This window comes from Aulonocara stuartgranti (genome assembly GCF_965226115.1).
Source record: "Aulonocara stuartgranti genome assembly, chromosome: 16".
Taxonomy (NCBI): Eukaryota; Metazoa; Chordata; class Actinopteri; order Cichliformes; family Cichlidae; genus Aulonocara; species Aulonocara stuartgranti.
Window position 1 is genome coordinate 10,051,910 of NC_138952.1, and position 21,093 is coordinate 10,073,002.

The window sequence follows — 21,093 nt, forward strand, 5'->3', positions numbered from 1 at the left end:
ATCTACAGTTGAATAATGTATTGTTCCCATTTTGACTATACCACAATACACTAAAATCTGTGTACTCTTCCCAAAGAAATCTTGAGAAAAAAGGGGATTGTGTTGTCGTACTTTTGACAAGTACAATTTGCTTTCTGCACTTTCTGTGAACTGGAAGAGAAAACAGATTCCATTCTCATGCCCATCAGTATCAGAGTATCAATATTCTTCATGTATGTAGTTTAGTTTGTTCAGTACTTTTGTGGCCAAAAGTAGAAGGTCACAATGTCAAAATGTATATATATCACATATATTTCACCTCTGTAATATTCTGGATATTTATAACTGAGCTATTTGTTTATGTAAGAGCAATTTCTTATTGACTTCTTATTTTGCAAACTTTTTGTAATATATTGTATTATTTAATTTAGTTCAGTTTGTTACTGTTATTGTCTCGGAACAACTGTAACCACATAATTTCCTGACGGATTAATAAAGTATTCCGATTCCTTTGTGTCAAGCATTCAAACTTGTGACACAGGTACATATTAGGCCTTTGAAGGTTATCTAATTTGACATATCATGATGTTACGATGCTGCCTAGCAACAAGCGAGCATTGCGCTAGAGTGACCCTCTTTAAGCATTTATTCCCTCACTGTAACATCTAGTTACGGTAACATTCACAAAATTTTACTCAGACATTATACACTCCCTGGTTGCCTGGCAACCACCTAGCAATGGGCTAAAATGACCTGTCATTTGAAAAAAAAAAATCCTGTCATTTTAATTTCAAGGCAGATTTGTAGCCACAAAAGCTGAATTATACATTATAGGTTCACCCTGTTGCCTAGCGACAGCTTAACAATGGGCTAAATTGACCCATTTTTTATTTTTATTTTTTGCATTTGTGTACCTATAACATCATAGAAAAGCACTGCATCATTTTAATTACATGATCAACGGCAACTGTATTGGTTTACTTAAATATCCAACTATTGGTTTACAGGTGTAAGGCTAATGTTCATATCATCCACAGACTGATCAGACTAACAAAAGATGGTGTTTATTTTCTGAAATCATCCGAATACAGTGTACCATTAAAGTTTGACTTAACTCTTAGAGTATAACCTGGAAATTCAATTTTAAACTTGAAGTTAACAGTCAAATGTTGTCCCCAGGCCAAGAGATTTCCTCCTTTGCAAATAAATCCAAAATGGGCATCCTAAGATTATTCCCTTCCAGCCTCAAGACACTGTAGCTTCAACCAAAATCCACAACCTGGACCGCCTGAGGTCACAATATTAATAGGTCAAATTCCTATTTCTCACTCATGTTTATTTCTTCTGTGATATAAAAAAAAATTACTTATTTGTGTTGTCGTTTTTTCAATGCTACACTGGCTAGTTTTTTTTTCCCTTTATGCTAACCTAAAATTAAGCTAACAAATAAGCTGGAAACAGTGTTTAAAGATGCCAAAATATCACACGACTGTTATTAGGATTTAAGGTGCTTATCATAATTATAAATGCTTTATAGACTATTCAGACCAATCAAAAACAAACCAAAAAAGAAGACATTGTTCATTACTGGACTCTCTTCGCAGCATGCTGTGAAAGTTTAAGTTATCTGTCAGAGTAACACCAAGTGGACTCAGGACATTCAGTGTCAAACTTTATATTAACCATCAAATGTTGCCCCCAGGGCAAGAGACTGCCTCCTCTGCAAATAAATCCAAAATGGCCATCCCAAGAAGATTTCCCCAAGCCTCCAGACGTTCATGCTTTAGATTAAAAAATGTGTAATTCCATAGCCATCTGGCTCGAGAAAGGAATTTAAGAGCTGTGTGGATGCCAGCCCGATGCCACATCTTGGAATGGGCTATTGCTTTCCAAATTGCTCTGGGCTGTGTCCCTTTCCATGTATTTGTGCAATAGCATTAGCTTGTTTTCTGTCTGCCCTCTTTATAAAGTTTAAAAAGTAATCTTTTCTCAGAGCATGGCTGTTTCTGATAAGGAATCTAAACTAGGTCAAGGACTCAGAGTAAAGTCATTGAACAGTAATTAAAGCACCCGCTGATGCTACAGTTCAAAATGTCTCCACCATGAGCTTTGAGATAGAAATCCATTCAAGGATTTGGAAAGCTTTTGTTTCACTCTCCTCATGAGTAAAATTACTTCATTCTTTTTTTTTTGTCAGGGAAACTGAGTAATTAAGTGAGCAGAGTTATTATCGAGCCACTGGAGTGAATCGAGAATTCTGCCTGATCACCTACGTAATGTGATGCCCAGTCATTCAAAGGGGTGGCAGTAAGTTGAAAACAATTTGGGGGCTGGCTGATCAGCATATGAGAAATCCATTTTCCAGAAATGTACATTTTACATTGTGACATTGTGAAGGATCATCTTGGTACACAAATACAGTAAGTAGCAGTAAAAAACAGTCCCTTGTGATTTTAATTTCTATATTATCCTTATATCAGACTTCTATTGTTAGTAGGCCTACCATTAAAACATGTGTTGCACTACCTATAACTTAATGGTATTTTTTATTTACAGTACACTGAGCCAAATACACATGTATGTAAATTTACTGTATCCAAAAATGAAAAAGTAAAAAAATTGCACATACAATAAGTCTCCTTTTTAAAACCAGACTACTGCTAAGAAGTTCTGAAAGTCATGAAAAGAAAAAAAATAAAATAAACAGAAATATATGCAGATCTGGAGAACAATACACGAACTAATATTCCCACCAATGGGACCACCACTGCCTTGTGAAATACATAATCCCTTTCTGTAAGAAGATGATATTTGGCAGCCACCTCCATCTACTGTAACATTGTGCCTATGGTCTTTTTGCTTCTTTAGGAGAGCCACTGGCTGAGCATTTGAAGTTTTAATCTGGCGCTCCAGAGACTAAGGTCACCTTTCACTATCCCCCCCCTCTCTCTCTTTTATTTGCTCTTGCTTAGTTCTGGCAACCCTGCCATTTCACACACTATTAAAAGAAATCTGCTAATGCAAGGAATGAGGTCCTTGGCTTGTGGAATGGAAAATGATAGCATTTCTGAATTCTGTCTCTCTAAAAAAGACCCTGGGCGTCTTGTGCAGGGTTTATGACCCTAAGATTAGTCACTTTTTGGTGCTGGATGTACTGCCTTGGGCTATTTCTGCCAGAAACTGATTTTCATATTGATGTGCGACGTTGAACCCTCTCCAGTCCACATATTGGCTCATGCATCACCTGGACTGTGCAGCTGTCAAGCCTCAGTGATAGCAAGTGAAGCAGACAATTCCTCTGTTAATAAATAAACAAGTGAGGGTGCAAGTACGTATAATATTCCAGGCTCGAGGCATCCAACTACGCACCGCACATTTCATTAACATTAACATTGCATGATGTTCAATTTCAATTTGTCCTGATTTCCTGTTACAAAGCATAATTATGGCATGTTTATATATTACTTGTGTCAAGAATAATAATACCACCACATCTTGAGCCGCCTTCACTTTGTCATTGAGTATTGTAGTCTTCTCTCCTGAGCAAATTTGTTTTTATTGGGCTTTTCCTTTTAAGCAACAGAAATTGGAATGAAAAAAAAAAACCCCAAAAAGATACATGCAAATGGATAAAACTTCTTACCAGTCTTTACTTGCACTTATATATCTGTGTGGATATATAGCAACATGGCTAAAAGTAAGACCAGGTTACTAACACTGTATGCGATATACTTTATACTACTGGCCTTTTTACACTTGTCAAGGAAGAGAAAAAAAGAGCAGTTGGGGAATTACATGGAGCACAGCTTTGCATGCATTACACAGAGAAGACTAAGGAGAGATTATCCAGAGCCAGATGTGTCTCTCTCCAAGGAAAAAACACGCAGTCCGCTAAGAAGCAGCAATATCCTGCCGCTAGTAAGCGTCAAACAGCAGGGCGTTGACGGTCGGCTGTCTGGAGCATCGTGCCGGCTGTCTTTAAATTTGCAGGATTTCAGGTTTAGGAAGCAGTCGTCTTTTAATGTTGTCGACACATCCTCCATCATACTTTAGACAAGTGTTTTCCAAGTTGACTGATAGACGGTAATGCAGCATTAACTTCTGTTTGCTCACAGGCAAATGTCATCTGTTTATTTCTGAGAAAGAAAATGTGGGGTTCAAGTTTGTCTATGAGCAGAGCAGCTTTTTCCCAGCAAAAGAGACCGTCATGCAAAGAGTCCGGAGCATTGCAACACTGAAACCCTTAAACTAGATCTGTACACACTATATTACTTTGGGTTCCTAACATTGCCATGCCTACTTCCTCTGGTTTAATTGTAATAAATGTGTTTGATGTCTTCGATGAGCATTTCAGTGTTATGACATTCTGTAGTTCATGAGCTATGACTCCATAGCACAGAAACCAGCATGCTTCTCTAGGTGCAGAATTGTGTTTTATTGAACCAGGGCTTGTCAGCATTTTTGGTGAGCTGGTAAAATATAATTGTGTCATCCTTTATAAAGCAGTGTTGGGTTGACAGCACCCACAGAAGCTTCATTCCTCTGCTTTTTATTGGGGTGTGAAGAAGGGACATTCTCTTGGTGATGAATAACGTCTCTCTCGCATGAAGTCAAGGTAAAACACACTCACAGTGGTGGTGTGCTCCACTGGATGTACATGGATCATTTAAAATGAAATCAATTCAGCTGAAGAATTAGAGCTGGTTGCCGTAATGGTTTTTATCTGACACCCATCAATACCTCTATTGATTTGCAAGTAGGATCGAGTCTTGTAAGGACTGAGTGAAAAAAAAATTAAAAATAGATACAAATTTGGCACAAAAATATCAAAGTACTATTGCAGCAAATGCACTTAAGTAAAGTGACATCCGTTAATGATTTTATCTGTTCCCTAATGCTAAGTGTTTGAATGTTTAATATACCAAAGTCAGAAATGTTTTAAATCTAAATCTCTTCATGTTTTTGTAACAACACTGAACTTGTGCATATATTCTCCAGTTGGTTCTCTGCTTATGTGTAATTCAGAAAAAATCTAATCACATTTTTCTATACAATTTAATCATTTCCTCTCTTAAAGAAACAAACATCAGATGACAAATATACCCCAGAACACCTGCACTACAATATATCAAGATCAGCGACCATCTTTATTGTGTTCAGGTTCTTACCGGGGCTATAAACACCTGTTTATGGATACAAAGAAACAACAGTTTCACATTTCTTTATAACTGATTTTGTCAGAAACACTATGAGGCCAAATAAGGACCAGAGGATCCTGTTCATAAGTTATTAAGGCAGGGAGGGGTCGCATCAGGGACTCCCGCTTTAAATAGAGCTCCAAAGTTTCCAACTTCATTTCCTATGCACAATCAAGCTCAGACCCAAGAGATGGAGGATATTTAAGGTCCGATGAATGGATGTGAGCCAGAAACGGCATTTAATAAAAGCAAAAGACGAGATACAAGTTGATTAATGCAATGAGGAATAATAAAGCCATAGCAGATCTGCGGGGAAATGTAAGGTCTTATTTTCTTTTTCTCTTGACAGGGATTAAGTACAAATATCCCTGCTACTGGTATTAACTTCTGGCAGGATTGCTCTGTTTCATGATCAGTTTTTACTCCAAGTCCTGTATCTCTTCACTAATACAGCTGCAAAAGAGGGAGAGAGAGAAAGACATCATCTTCAGTAATAACAGTAATAAAACATAGCTGATATCATCTACAGGGTTCAAACGATAAAGGTGTTGAAAGGCCTCTGTCGATACACTGAAGTCACTGATAGTTAGGATGGCAACATTCAGTATCTTTAATTTGGCATTTTCCAAGCCATGACTCAATGATTTCTCAGTGTTTCCTGCAGATTTCCTTTCTTATCCTTTGCAACAGCATCGCTAAACCTCTAAACATTACTTATTTATTTTCCATTGAATCCCAGACTAATTAAATTCTTGCAGCTCTTTCAGGCAGACTGACCCACATCACCAGTGTGGCTATAGAGCCCGGGATATATTAAAGTTAAACATATGAGTGTGCACAATCCATAGTTATAGTATTATGAACATTAAAAGTATGCAAATGTTTTTTTAAGATAAATAAAAAAATAGTTCTGCTCTAATCATGTCAGAGAAACCTAGTAGTTAATAAAAGCACAGCTTGCATATCAAACAAACCCTATTTGAGCAACAACTTCAAGAGAAAATCTCTTATTCTGCATTAGGTTTCCTTTTTAAAAAAAACTCTTCTTCCACTTCCCACACAATGACAAGCACAGCCCCAAACCCTGAACCTTGTGAGGGGCATTTAGTGGGGGTAAACGTCACAGAGTGTAATTAAAGAGGAGCTTGCCCTCAGGAACTCTCCCAGTTGACAAAGCGAGTAAGTGACAGTGTCTGTTTTTTATTTTTTTCCATCAAACCAGCAAATATTGACTTAAAAGAGCATGGCTTAGAGAAATATCAAGTTGTTTCACAAAATTGTTATCACTGTTTGTCAGACACATATAGAATTCTTCTAAAGTGGCCCGTTTTTCATTTCAACTTTTTTCCTCTCGACACAAGTTAAACGACTGTGCTAGAAAAAAGAAAGTCTAAACTAGTATGATTTATGAAATCATCAAATGTGTGTTATCTGTAATTGATCAAAAATATGAACAGAAGCGGTCAATTAGTGGCGTGTTTGTCCTGCTTTATCTGTCCCACTAATGGCACTTCTGGAATAAATATGGTGCCATATCTTATCTGTGGCAATTCTCCATATTCACACCCACAGGAACGGTCCTGTACATCAGGCTATAAGGCCTTGAATCGCTAGATTAATGAGACAGACAAAGGTAAACTTGATTAGAGTAGAGTCACCCCATTCCACCCTTTCTGATTTGTAGTTAATCGCCTTGGATTGATTTAAGCCTTTGATTCTATAAGATCACTTCTGCGCAGCAGAATTTGCACCGACTTGAAGAGAAGAGAAATTTTTCAGCAGGAATTTCCACCTTGTTTTCTATCGACTGCTAATTGACGTTAGATAAAATTCCAAACTAAGAAAAGTCCCGGGAATCATCAATCAAATAGCCATATTCTGCTGTACTCAGACCTATGGAGGACAGCTGCTATATAACAACGGCTGCTAAACAGGACTAATTCTCTAGAATGAAATATGCTGCAGAGGACGGCCATTTACAGGACCGGTATCAGAGCTATATTTCAAGGCCCAGGCGCAGCCTCTGCCCATTAAAGTGTGTGTGATGTATTTTAGGGCCGGTTTATGTCCTGCTCTTTTCTCAAAGAGGGCTACACACTGACATAATGGCTGATAGAAGATGCTTCTGGGCCAGCAGTGGCTCTCCATACAGAGTAAACCAGAGTAGAGGCTATATTATTAAAGAAGATAGACATCTGAAGAGTCAATTTGGCCAAACCGTGTGAATTCAGATTAGAGAAATACCAAAAATGTCATCGCTGCTTTCGTTTTTATTTGCCTTTACAAATAAATGCAAGCACTGGTATCATAAATGTGCATTTAGTGGCTGGGATTAGGTTTATCCCTACCAGCTTTAGTATTCTAGGATACACTAGCATCAGCAAGACTGTTGGAAACCATTTTACAGCAGAATAAAGGTACGCATATGGAAAACAATGCACATTACTTGACCTCCACAGTTGCTATATTTATGGGTTAACACTGCTTCTGTATGTGCACTATCAGCACCTATTACACGTGAAAACAAATGGTGTGAAGTTATGGTCAACAAAATAACAAGGTAATTTCTTTATACGCGTTAGGTGCAGTAGGTGTGACGATGGTATCTCCTAGTGAGCAAAAACAATGCTGTTTTTTAAAATCGTTTTTCTGTTTTACTCTGGTTTAGCTTTTAAATTTTACATGTGATACTTTTTAGCAGTGATATATTAAATTCATTAATTACAGGAGAATTAAAGCAGCTGTGAATGAAGCATATTCTCTGCCTAACAACACGTGCCAAAGACGTTTGCTGAGCCAAGAAAATAATTTTAAAAACAGCCCTACTAGTGGGTACAGCACATAATTTAAGGCATACCAGTAGTCACACTTTGAACACATGGCCTGTTTCCTCATTGCCCCTAAAGATTGAAGACACAACTTAGAAGTTCAGCTCTGATTGCCCGCCAGATGGCCATACCGGAGAGATCACTTTTCTGAGAAAGACTTTCACCTAGAGGCTTCCTCAATCATGTTAAAATTTTACTGCAGCATCTGACATCTGACCAGCGTGCTGCATGGCCAATATGGGAAGAAAGTAGTTATGGAACCCACAGCTTTCTCTGCATCGTCTGCATAATAAAAAGCCCGTGAGTTTCATAAGCAAATAGAAATCTGCATCACGCACCCTTCAAAGACGTGGCTTGTCATTATGGCATCAGCTAATAAGCAGGTGGCAGGAAGTAAATAAAAACAATATCCAGCTAATAATATGACAATACCCAGCTGTTCGGCACTTCTGAGTATAATCAATCACCTGGACAACAAGGTGATCTATAAAAATTTCATCACATTTATCTAGTGGAGAACTTCTACCCTGATAAGACACCAACTGCCACATGAAGTAAATAGTTCTTGAAGAACATTAGTGGCAAGCAGTGTATTGAGGTTGATTATCTCGGTGACTAATGCTCTGTCACTCTGTGGTATGAGAGGGCCCAGCGAGGACCCCCAGTAATGGAGCCTGAGCAGGTGCTGAAAGCCCATTGACATCAGGGGGGAGTGCACTGACAAGAATTTCTGATGAATTTCAATTACTGATCTATTAAAGCTAATGAGGTAAATGAACAGCCAGAATACATTTGCCAGATAGCTTGAGACAAGACCTCAGCCGTTCCACTGGATTTTGTGCGTATGTGGCCACAGCAGATGGCATAACGCCAGTGTAGAAATGAAATAACTGGGCGAGTGGGGGCTGAAAATGTAACAGTCAAATAACCACTGGTAGCTCGGGAATTAAATGCTTAATATTAAGCACACTGATATGGCTAATAAAAGTTTCCACCGTTTGCTGTCATGGCCTTACTGAATGTAGGGATAGCATGCCACCAAGTGGAGTTAGTACAACATAGCATAATGCAGGTTCACCTGCATTTTGAGAGTTGCAGCACCATCTGCAGGCTTTATTGTGAACAGCAGTTTATTTAAATAATAATAAAAAAAGATACCCTCTTTGAACTCATGTTTGAACTAGCTAATCATGTGACACCTCATGGATATCAGATTGTGCACAATGATAAATATTGATCAGCTAGTCACATCCTTAATCAGAGTTCAGCAAAGACCTGCCAGCTCAGCACAACTCAATATGTATGATCTATCAGTGATAATTAATGTTATAAAATAAATATTCTTTTTTTGTATTTAGTATCTTTTGGAATTTTTTTTAAATCCCATTTGAAAATACATTGTGTCAACTAAGACTATACCAAAAGTTGTCTTCATTTTGCTAATAAATAAAGTGCTTTGTTATTTTTTTATACTGCAAGATAAAAATGAAAAAGGTTAAATCTGCTGCAAACCATAATGTCATATTAACACTGATTTAAAAAAAAATATTACGGAATAGCTGCCTAATTAGGCTACAGATGCTGCATATGTGAAACAACACTGGCATCCAATGTTTCTTTAGGTTTAAGATTCAACTGAGAACAAAACAACCTTGATGGCTGAAAAAAAAAAATTGTAAATATAGAGCAATAACTGGAAAACTTTGTAAAGCCGGGTGATTATTTTCTGTGGCTCTATCACAAGAGCTGACATTTTCCACACATTAGAGCTGTTCTAACTGTAAAGATATAGATTATAGAGACTTTATCTTAAAAGGTCATACCGATACTAAACTTGCTTACAGATTCGAAAAAGGCCAACGTTTGATCAAAGCGACTTAGTAGCTAAACGTATGTGTCTTCTTGTACAGCCACAACTTTTACTCACTCGAGATAAACTGAACTATATTGATTTTATTCATTCTTTCTGACAAACTTACAGAATAAAGATCCAGCGGAATAGATGGACACTTCTCCACAGCATATATTTAAGCATGAACAAGAATGCAGCTCAGATCGCTGTTGAACAACACTTTGCCATCCTTCTCTGCGCTGCACTTTCTCCTTAGAAGATCTAACATGCCCGCTCTGATCTCTGGGGTGAAGGACTCGTGGAATTTGTCGCTTCCTGTCATGAAACTCAGCAGGCGTTCTCCATGGCAGCTGCCTGGATTGAAGCACTCGGTAATGTCGAAGGCGTTGGGAGCTGAATGCTCATCGTATTTCAGACCCAGGCTCTTCAGACAGGCAATGACCTCTGCTGATGAACGGTACTCTTTAATGACACCTACACACAGCTCCTTGCTGTAAGTCTTCCACAAGGTGTCCCATCCACTGTTGGCTGGATAGTGTGATATTGAAAATCACATACATTTCTGAATAAAAAAATACTTCAAACAAAAGTAGTCAAGAGAATTTACTCAAAATATAAAAGTAAAAAGTAGCTCCTTGAAGGCCAGCTATGTGCAAACCTAACAGAACTTCATTATAAATATAATAACTCAATATTATTAATGGAATATAAACTTTAATTCAACTTAAATTTAAACCTAAAGTAGCTGTTTTTAAGTTTCCCCTTCAAATGCATTAAATACAAAACAAAAATGCTCAGATATGGATTTTATATACAAAATATAACCCCAAGAGGGCACCATTGTTCCAGCGCAAAGAGAAAAATATGTTTGAAACAAGGCTCATCTCTGGTAAAAACAGGAGCATAAAACAAATATGTTCTCAAAAATGTATAGTATACTTTATTTACATTCACACAATCTGAATTTGACACCTTTAAACTGTTATACTGCGGACTAATTAATTAAGGATAATTAAAATCAAGTTCGGCTTACCTGCTTCGACGATGATCATAAGTCTGCCGTTAGCTTTTAGAAGGCTGTGGTAAAAGCTGATAGTTTCACAAAGGTTTTCCACATAATAGATCATCTGTACGGGGGAACATTATGGGGAGAACTTTCTAAAGCTTGAATGAATTAAGTGTTATCATTTACAATAAATCTGCTAGGACATTTCGTCAGAGGTTGCTTGACAATTTATCACACTAATTACACATTTATCTGTCAGAATACACTCTACTCCCACTGCGGTCCCCACTGAATTCAAGCAGCAGTGCAGGATTTAGTGAGGACCCAAATATATCTCATTGTTAACAGAGTCAGACAAGGATATTACACTTTACAATACTTATACTTTATAGTTTGCAGTAGATTTTAGCTCACCACAATCCCACCTTAGGCGAGAAGACAAGACACCATAGAGTGACAAAGCAAATTCTAGAATTCCCGCTATTCTTTTGCCATGAATCTGCAGAAGGAAAACTCGTAATACCTGAATCATGTGTATGAAATCAAATTTCTTCATCTCGCCCTTCGTTTTCACTTGCTTTACATAGTCCTCGCTGCTCATGATGTTCCAGCCAAATGGGATCTTCTGAAGACTGGCAGTCTTTGCTACCAAAGCTTTAAGATGAACAAAACCAAATAGCCATCAATAACATTGAGATCTATGCTTATGTATATGCGATACATCAAAACACTGATTACACTGAGATAAAACGCTGGCAGACATCATTTAAGAGAATGAACTACTTTAAGAACATATAAAGAAAAGTAAAAATAAATATGGGGAGATGCGATTGTAGTCTTCTTCGTTGGTGTACATGAGAAGACCACAAAACAAAGAACCAAAAAACAGCTGATGCATTCACATGAAAGTAACATCAGCAGACGTATCAGTAGTTTGGGGTTTGTTCCTATGCATAACAACAGAGCAGCCACCAGGCCCAGGCTCTTCCAGCAGCCACCAGGCACAGGCTCCTGCAGCAGCCACCAGGCCCAGGATCCTCCTGCAGCAGCCACCAGGCCCAGGCTCTTCCAGCAGCCACCAGGCCCAGGCTCTTCCAGCAGCCACCAGGCCCAGGATCCTCCAGCAGCCACCAGGCCCAGGCTCTTCCAGCAGCCACCAGGCCCAGGATCCTACTGCTCCACCAGGCCCAGGCTCTTCCAGCAGCCACCAGGCCCAGGATCCTCCAGCAGCCACCAGGCCCAGGCTCTTCCAGCAGCCACTAGGCCCAGGATCCTACTGCTCCACCAGGCCCAGGATCCTCCAGCAGCCACTGGGCCCAGGATCCTCTAGCAAGGCACCAACAAGTAAATCAACAGTGACAAGACGGTGAACGGAGCGAGCAAGACAACAAGCTCAATGGGGCCTAAGAGAACACCGAACGCCGATGAAATTGAGGACATCAAAAAGTCATTGGACTTTCTAACTGAGGAAACATCGGCTATCAAGCTACAACAGAAATATATCCTAGACTTAGTCGAGGAAATAAGGTCGCTACGTAACCAGAATGCAGAGAAGGAGAAACGGATCGTCTATCTGGAGAGCAGGGTCGCGGACCTGGAGCAATATACCAGAATGAACGACGTGATCATCACAGGGCTGTACATAAAACCCCGGTCATATGCTCGGGCTGTGACTGCTGGCAGTAAAGAGGAGCAAGGAGATCTGGATGGGAGCTCTGCGGAGCAACAAGTAGCTGGTTTCTTGCAGTCGAAAGGGATCGACCTGGACTGTAATAACATCGAGGCATGCCACCCCTTGCCCAGGAGAAATGCTAGTGATAAACCAGCTATCATCATAAGATTTGTAAACAGGAAACACAAGAATGCACTGCTGAAGCAGGGGAGGAAACTAAAAGGATCGAACGTCTACATGAATGACCATCTAACCAAATCCAATGCTGACATAGCGAAGAAAGCACGATACCTAAAGAAACTGGGTAAAATTCAGAACACCTGGACTGCAAACTGTAAAATATTTATAAAGCTCAACGGTACACCGGAGGAAGCCAAGGTGCTGGTCATCAAATGCATCCAGGATCTGGAAAAATATTAACAGGTCACTTGACTACAAAGGCAAGGAGCGGGACAAACAATCTACAGTCATCAAAGCAGGTAATAGAAGACAACAACGGAAGCTAAAGCGTAACGTATTCAAGGATGAAACAATCAATTAATTCATTATCTGGGAATTATACATTGCTACCACAAAGGATTGCTAATCAGGAGATAAATTCACCAGTAAACACGGAATACAAAACACACTTCACAGAGCAGGACATTGATCCAGAACTGAACTTTTTTAACATCAAAAATACCTGCTACTATCATACTGAAGAACAATTCAACAAAACTGTCAAGGTCGACAGCAAAATATCTATAATCCACTTTAATAGTAGAAGTTTATATGCAAATTTTCACAAAATAAGGGAATATTTAAGCAAATTTACACATCCATTCAGTGTGATTGCAGTATCTGAAACATGGATTAATAAACAGAAAGGAGAGGACTTTGTAATAGATGGATATGAATTAAATCTTACAAATAGAAAGAATAAGAATGGCGGTGGTGTGGCCTTGTTTGTGGATAAAAATTTAAAATACAAGATGGTAGAAAAAATGACGGTGGCGGTAGATAATATATTAGAGTGTGTAACAATAGAAATTAGTATGGGAAAAGAGAAAAATGTCATTGTAAGCTGTATATATAGAACACCAGGTTCTAATATTGAAATTTTTAAGGAGTGGGTAGATAAAACATTCATTAGGACAAATCAAAAAGTCATGTTCATTTGTGGGGATTTTAACATAGATCTACTAAATCCAAACAAGCAGAGAGCGACAGAGGAATTTATTAATACAATGTATAGCTTGGGACTTTTTCCAGTGATCACTAAGCCCAGCAGGATTACAGCACAGTCGGCAACCCTAATAGACAATATATTTACTAATGAAATAGAAAATAGAACCATAAGTGGTCTCCTAATTAATGACATCTACCTGTTTTTATAGTGTATAACAGCAATTACAGGAAGGTTAAACAGCAAAACACAATAAAATACAAACGAGTGAGAACAGAAGAGTCAATAAACGCATTCAAAAGTGATTTACTCAAGCAAGAATGGGAGATGCTGTATAAGGAAAAAAATATTGATAAAGCTTATGAGATTTTTTTAGGAAAATTTAAACTGTTATATAATAGTCATTGCCCAGTAAAGAAATATAGTAAAAAACAAAAATATGCAGAGTGCCCATGGATTACAAAAGGATTGCAAAATGCATGTAAGAAGAAAAATACCTTATACAGAGAATTTATAATGAACAGAAGCACAGAAGCTGAAAATAAATACAAGAAATATAAAAATAAATTAACGAGTATTTTAAGGTCATGTAAAAAGGAATACTATGAAAAATTACTGATTATGAATAAAAATAATATTAAAGGGATCTGGAAAACATTAAATACCATCATCAAAAAGGGCTCGGGGCAGGCAGACTATCCTTCGTATTTCGCAAATAATGATAGAAATATTACTAATATGAGAGATGTGGTAAATGAGTTCAATAAATTCTTTGTAAGTGTTGGGCCAGACTTGGCTGAAACAATTCCTGATATAACAGATTCTGTAGAGAAAGAAACTAGACTCATTGACCGCAATCCTCATTCAATGTTCTTAACGGTGGTGGAAGAAATGGAAATCATTGATATTGTTGGGAAATCACAAACAAAAAACTCTACAGACTCTGACGACATTGATATGGAAATCGTTAAGAGAGTGATAGAGGGCATTTCCAAACCCTTAACACACATTTGCAATTTGTCCTTACAAACTGGTACATTCCCAAAACAAATGAAAACAGCTAAAGTAACACCACTGTTTAAAAATGGTGACAGACACCAATTCACAAATTATAGGCCTGTCTCTCTACTTTCTCAATTTTCAAAAATACTGGAAAAAGTCTTTAGTAATAGACTTGACAAATTTATAGATAAACACAAAATAATAACGGATAGTCAGTATGGTTTCAGATCAAATAGATCAACATCATTGGCATTAATGGAACTGATCGAAAATATCACCAACAATATAGATAAAAGACAATGTATAGTTAGTGTATTCATTGACCTAAAAAAAGCTTTTGACACAATTAATCATGACATATTACTTGATAAACTGGAGTACTACGGCATTAGAGGAGTGGTGTTAGAATGGGTAAAGAGTTATTTGAGAGACAGGCAGCAATTTGTGAAAATTGGGGAATATCAATCAGAGTGTATGGACATTGTTTGTGGAGTTCCGCAGGGGTCAGTATTGGGACCAAAGCTGTTTATCCTCTATATCAATGATATATGCAGAACATCAGATATACTACAGTTTATTCTATTTGCAGATGATACAAATATTTTTTGTGCTGGAGAGAACTTACATCAGCTTTTGGAAATTGTCACACAAGAAATGATTAAACTGAAAACATGGTTTGATAGAAATAAGCTATCATTAAATTTGGAAAAAACTACATTTATGTTATTCGGAAATTGTAAAAAAGATGCAGGAGCAAAATTATTAGTAAACAATGTTGAAATAGAGCAAGTTTCGGATACAAAATTTCTGGGTGTGATAATAGATAACAAAATCTGCTGGAAACCTCACATAAAGCATATACAAGCCAAACTGTCAAGAAGCATCTCCGTACTAAGTAAAGTTAAATATTTTTTGCCTTCCAAATCACTCCGGGTACTTTATTGTTCACTTATATTGCCATATTTGGAATACTGTGTGGAAATTTGGGGAAACACATATAAAACTGCACTTCAACCAATATGTAAAATTAAAAAAAAAAAGCAATCAGGATGATTAATAAAGCAGGATTTAGAGACCATACTAACATCATGTTTTTGAAATTAAAAATACTGAAGTTTATGGATCTTATAAAATATAAAACTGCAAAAATTATGTACAAGGCCAGATACAATATGTTACCAGGAAATATACAGAGGATGTTCTATGACAGAGAAGGAGACTATGAATTGAGGGGGAAATTGAATCTAAGGATTCTTTAAAGCACGGTTAAAACCTTTTGTGTCACTATTTATGGGGTAAAACTGTGGAATAGTTTTACTATAGATCTACAGCAATGCTCAGGAATTAGTAAGTTCATGAAAATACTTCGAAAACTGATTTTGGAAGAATATGATACCGATAAAGATGATCACCCATTGTATGTATAAAAATATCAAATTATATCCAAATTATATCAATCACGGTAGCCAAGTTTATATAGGTTCTCCTCGTGTATCGTGTGGAGTATGTGATGATGGGAATTAGGTGAATTATGTGGGATCAATAAGATGTTGAGCAGGGGTAGGAATTAATAAGTATGTTCATACTTCTTCCTACTCCTTTTCAGACCAAACATTGTTACATTATGTCAGACGATTTTGTTTTATTTCATTATATATTTTTTGTTTATCTGAACACATACGTGTGTGTGTGTATATCTACATATATATTCGTATCTGTAAATGAAAATATATGTAGTGTGTATATATTGTTTTTTGTTTTATATGTCTGAAACAAATAAAGATACAATACAATACAATACAATACAAGTGAAACAAATGATTTCAGATGACAATGTATGCACCGCACGTTTTACACAATTTTCAGGTACTGCAACACAAATGAGTGCATGATGAATTTTAACAACACACAAAGTAACTACTTCTTTTGGCATTTTGAGAAAGCTCTAAATGTCAGCTGATAATGTTAGTACTTTCACTACTGGCACTAATACATCGGCTTTTCAGAAAGGTAAAGAAGAGCCTGAAGAGGAAACCCATCTGAAAATAGAGTAAAAATATTTCAACATGTGGTGTGAATGTGAATGGTTAATACCTTTGAAGTTGTCTGAGAGTTCAGAGCTGCCCTCCACAATGTCAGCAGTAATAGGAACAGCAGGGAATACAGACTGCAGCAGTGTGAGGATCTGAGCATCCACCTCACCTGGGGGAAAAAAAAAAAAAATCAGGAAGTAAGAAGATTTTGAACACCTGTGGCTCCACATAACGCTTTAAAATGAAAATGCTCCAAAACATATAGTATAGAACACTTAAAAAAAAACCTGAAATTTATTTAGAAAAGTCAAAAATATATATAACGCAGATGTGTGTAATACTTCTTATCATTCTGATCAACAGAATCATTAACAGTTTGTTGTTTGATGTCATTGTGCAATAACCGCAGTGATCTATGACCTATATTGATCATATGTGGAGCCAAGTGCAATCTGCAATAGCTTTGACAGTGACTTTAATGTATTAATGCCCCCACAGACACTGTTATTATGAATTCTCTTTGTTGCACGCCTTTGAAGGGCATGGTAATCAGTTTAATTGGAGCTTTTTAACAGCGATTCTCAAACTTTTTCTGGCATGTCTCACTTCAGAAACCAAAAAAAAAAAAAAAAGTATCCAGGATTACATTTTAGTGAAATAAAGGTCAGCATGACAACATCAGAAAACTCTTTTCTTCAAAAAACCCTGTTCGTTCAGCTGCTCCACTTTAATCTGTGGGGACTGCCACAGAGAACCACTGGTTTAAAACAAGTAAATATGTGATGGTCTTGAGTCTTTGACCCGTTTTTGAGTTTGTTATTTTGTTTTTGCAGAATATTAAGATGCTGATATTCAGTTTAGAGTGCCTCTGAGTTTTGTTAAGTTCTAGTTCCTAGCCCTTGTTTAATCATTTAGATCCCTCTCATGGCCAGTCTCTCAGTCTTGCTTCTGTGTCTTCTCCAACGTCTCCTGTGTAAGTTATTTGTGCCTCCTTGTGTAGTCCATCATGTCTGGTTATGCATGTTAAGTTCTCTCGCTCCCCCTGTTGCCTGCGTTTAGTCAGTCTGTGTCTCAGTGTGTGTTTCTCATAATTCCTTTGTTAGCCTCCTGTGCTGTGTGCGTTATGTTCAGTTTTGCTTCCTTGTCTCATTAGTTAGATTACTTTCAGCTGTGTTCCCACCTGTGTTCTGTTCCCTCATTTCCCCTTGTGTGCATTTATGTCTGCATCTCCCTCATACTCTGGCTGCTTGTTAGTTTCCTAGTTTTCCCCAGTTTGGTTTCATGTCCTCTGTATTTCCAGTAATAAAGCTTAAAGAGTTTTGAGTTCAGTCCTGTTTGTGAGCCTGCATTTTGGGCAGTGTTCCTGCCCACTTCACACTGCCACATGACAAAATAAGCCAGAACTACCACAGCACACATATACAATGGTCAGTAATGCTACTACAATTAATATTACACTTATTGTTATATTTGATCACATACCTCCACCACTTCCAACACCAAGAACGCTCAGGCTGCTTTTACCCTCTCCAATCCTGCATCAAAAATAAGAATGTTAATAAACCGTTAAAGAAAGTGTACAGTATGTGTGTCACAAGATGTATGCTGGAAAATTACGGTCTTACAAAATTGCACTATGGAGCCTCTGTGTTATAGCTGTCTAATTTATTATGGCTGGTGCTAGGCTGGATCATTGAATAGATGGGTTGGCAGCTCAGTGGGTTGTACACAGCTCAGCTGCTTGCTTAATTTTTAAAACAGCTTCACTCCTGAATGGTGGTCTAAAAAGAGCATCTAAGAAGTGACTGTTTGAAAGCATGGATGTTTTCTTTTGTGAAAAAACTAATTACAGAGCTCAAAGCAAGAGCATTATGACAGCTGCTTTTCAAAACGATCAGCCCAAACCTCTAAACGATCACAAAATCTAAAAGGAAAATATGAAAATGTAAAAGCTGAAAGCCATACATCTTTTGTTATTAAGCATTTCACCTCTACTTACAATATGGAATTTAATCTATTGCAAACTATCAGACTACAGAATATCTCAAAGCATTTTTCATTTAATAAATAAGTTGGTGAGGTACATTTAGTTAAGTAAACAGTAGATGTTTGTGCTATCAAGTGAATAAAGACAAGTGTAAAGGATAAACTGCAAGTGTACTGTTGAATTCTTTCAGGGGGTTTATTAAAAAAATGACCAGTCTTGCTGAGCACAAGTTAACATTATTTCAATAGACAAATTGTGGATATTCAGGAGATCATGGTGAAAAGAAACTTTTTACAAGAGGGCTGTGCGGCAGTGAAAGAGACAAGAAACCCTTCTTCTAGTCTTCCCGTCTGTTTTAAATAGCTGTGTGACAAATACGGATAAAAATGTAATAACCAATCACAGCATAGCATCATCCATCAGGCTGATCCAATTTAGCACCAAATGGGTTGTTTTGACATAGTAGGGACAATCTGAAAGAAATTGAGTTTTTGAATGAAAATTCAGATTGTGTGCGTGCACTGCAGCTTGCATGAAATTGTAGGCAATTTCTTCTGCCTTTAAAAAGACATTTTGAAGTTATCTGCACAGACCCTGGTGGGCTAAATTACCCCATTCCCTAAAACAGCACGTAACATAAGGAAGGCAACAATTTAAGCCTGGCTAACTAAATGGATAAATGCTCAAACGACTTTCCATAAACTAGCAGAGACCATACTGTGGTGGAACTTCAGGCGGTATAAAGCATCTACTGTTGACAAGTGGAGGACACAGATGCAACTTACGTCAAAGTTTTCACATTCCAACCCTTGAGTACAGTCATTACTGTAGTGCTGCATGAGCAGTCTGTCCCCTACTCTTAGCTTGGAATATGGGTTATTACTTCAAGCATTTCATTTCCTGCTGTACCTTTTAAATTCTCTTGCTAGGAGATTGTTAACACACTGCACAATGGCCTTGTGCTCTCCTGAGTGTTCCAGATAGAACTGGAAAATGTGGACATTGTCACCCTCATAACAAGTGTGCTGTGCTTCTGCAGCCATGACTGATTCCTGCAATGCACAGAAATCAAAAACAACAACATAATCAAGTTGCTCACCACACTTTAATTATATAGTTACATCATAAGAATAAAAAAAAAAAATACCTTAAATAGCTGTAGCCTCTGTGGAAATCGAGTTCTTCCCCTTCTTTTGAGTTGCACACTTTACATTCCCTCCCACAAAGTGGGCTGGCTTCAAAGTAGTCTCTCTAAAGCACAAATAGTGGGCGTCCTGAACTGTTGGACTGGTTGTGGCGAATGAGGGCAGAGACCCAACTGCTCTCCCCCTTCTTTTAAGTTGTGGTGTTTCTCTTCTCTTCCACAAATGGGCTGGGCTTCAACATTTTCTCTGTAGAACAGAAATAGTGGGCTTTCCTCAACCTGTTCAATTGGCCTCACCTGCCCTTAACACTAACCAAACATATACAAAGCATGCACCACTTTAGATGGTCTAAGATTCTGGTCCTAGATTTAGAACTGAAGAAGCTTCTTGAATGAGGGTTGCAGCATCTTGAAGCAACTTAAAGAAGTCCAGATGCTTTTCTTTCTAAGCTCTTTAGACTACGGTGACCTGGATGACTGAGAACCTTCACAGACACTGCTTTAGATGATTTCATACATTACATGTCATGGTTACATGGTTGTGTTTGCAGATCAGTAAGTAAAGTTGTCCTCAAGATGGTGCCAAAAGTTCAGCTATATCGTAGTGTCTGCAGAACATCTGCTGCCACAGCATACATCATCTTTACCATTTTATAAATATTAACAGCACAAGCTGTTGAGCTGAAAAGACATTCTGGAGCATAAATATATTTAAGCTGCAAAAGGTTGTAACAGTTATTGTAAACAATCCCCAAATCAGTCACAACGCCATGATTACGATGAATCTACTCATCTAGGAAAACAATTTATTTTTAATGTATAAACCATCTTAATTTCAAAATGCTATTGTGACAGCTTCATCTTAGAATCAGTTGTATAAGTAACTTACTTCAGCTTTATACACGTCCAGTATAAGCAGCGACTTTAATTCATCTACTTCTCACATTAAAATAAATATCATCTTCAAGTTTTTCTGTATAACAAACAGCTTACAACCTTTCAGCTTATCTAAAATAGATCAGCCTTTATGGAAAACTGAACTGCTTAATGTTCTGTTTACTTTTAGATTTTGATTAATACATGTTCCAATGAAAACAACATAATGGGGTTGGCAGTGGAGCACCGAAGCCTGCCAAATACAGCTCATTAAAAATGATACGACGGTGAAATCTAAAGCTAATGTCCGAAGCAGTTTACGACTTATTTGTGAGACTCATAACAAACAGT

General features: G+C 37.6%; 1 protein-coding gene across 1 annotated transcript; it reads right to left on the minus strand.

Annotated features, from left to right (window-relative positions):
* Window positions 1-4,990: 4,990 nt before the first annotated feature.
* Window positions 4,991-20,558, minus strand: LOC309690909 (histamine N-methyltransferase-like). The gene is made up of 8 exons (XM_082508365.1): window positions 19,870-20,558; window positions 19,632-19,774; window positions 18,218-18,270; window positions 16,797-16,904; window positions 11,387-11,517; window positions 10,891-10,984; window positions 9,985-10,385; window positions 4,991-5,630 (listed from the first exon to the last, which is right to left on the minus strand). The coding sequence occupies exons 2-7, from the start codon at window positions 19,763-19,765 to the stop codon at window positions 10,033-10,035; spliced, it is 873 nt and encodes a 290-aa protein (XP_082364491.1). The 5' UTR covers window positions 19,766-19,774; window positions 19,870-20,558; the 3' UTR covers window positions 4,991-5,630; window positions 9,985-10,032.
* Between the last annotated feature and the right edge of the window lie 535 nt (window positions 20,559-21,093).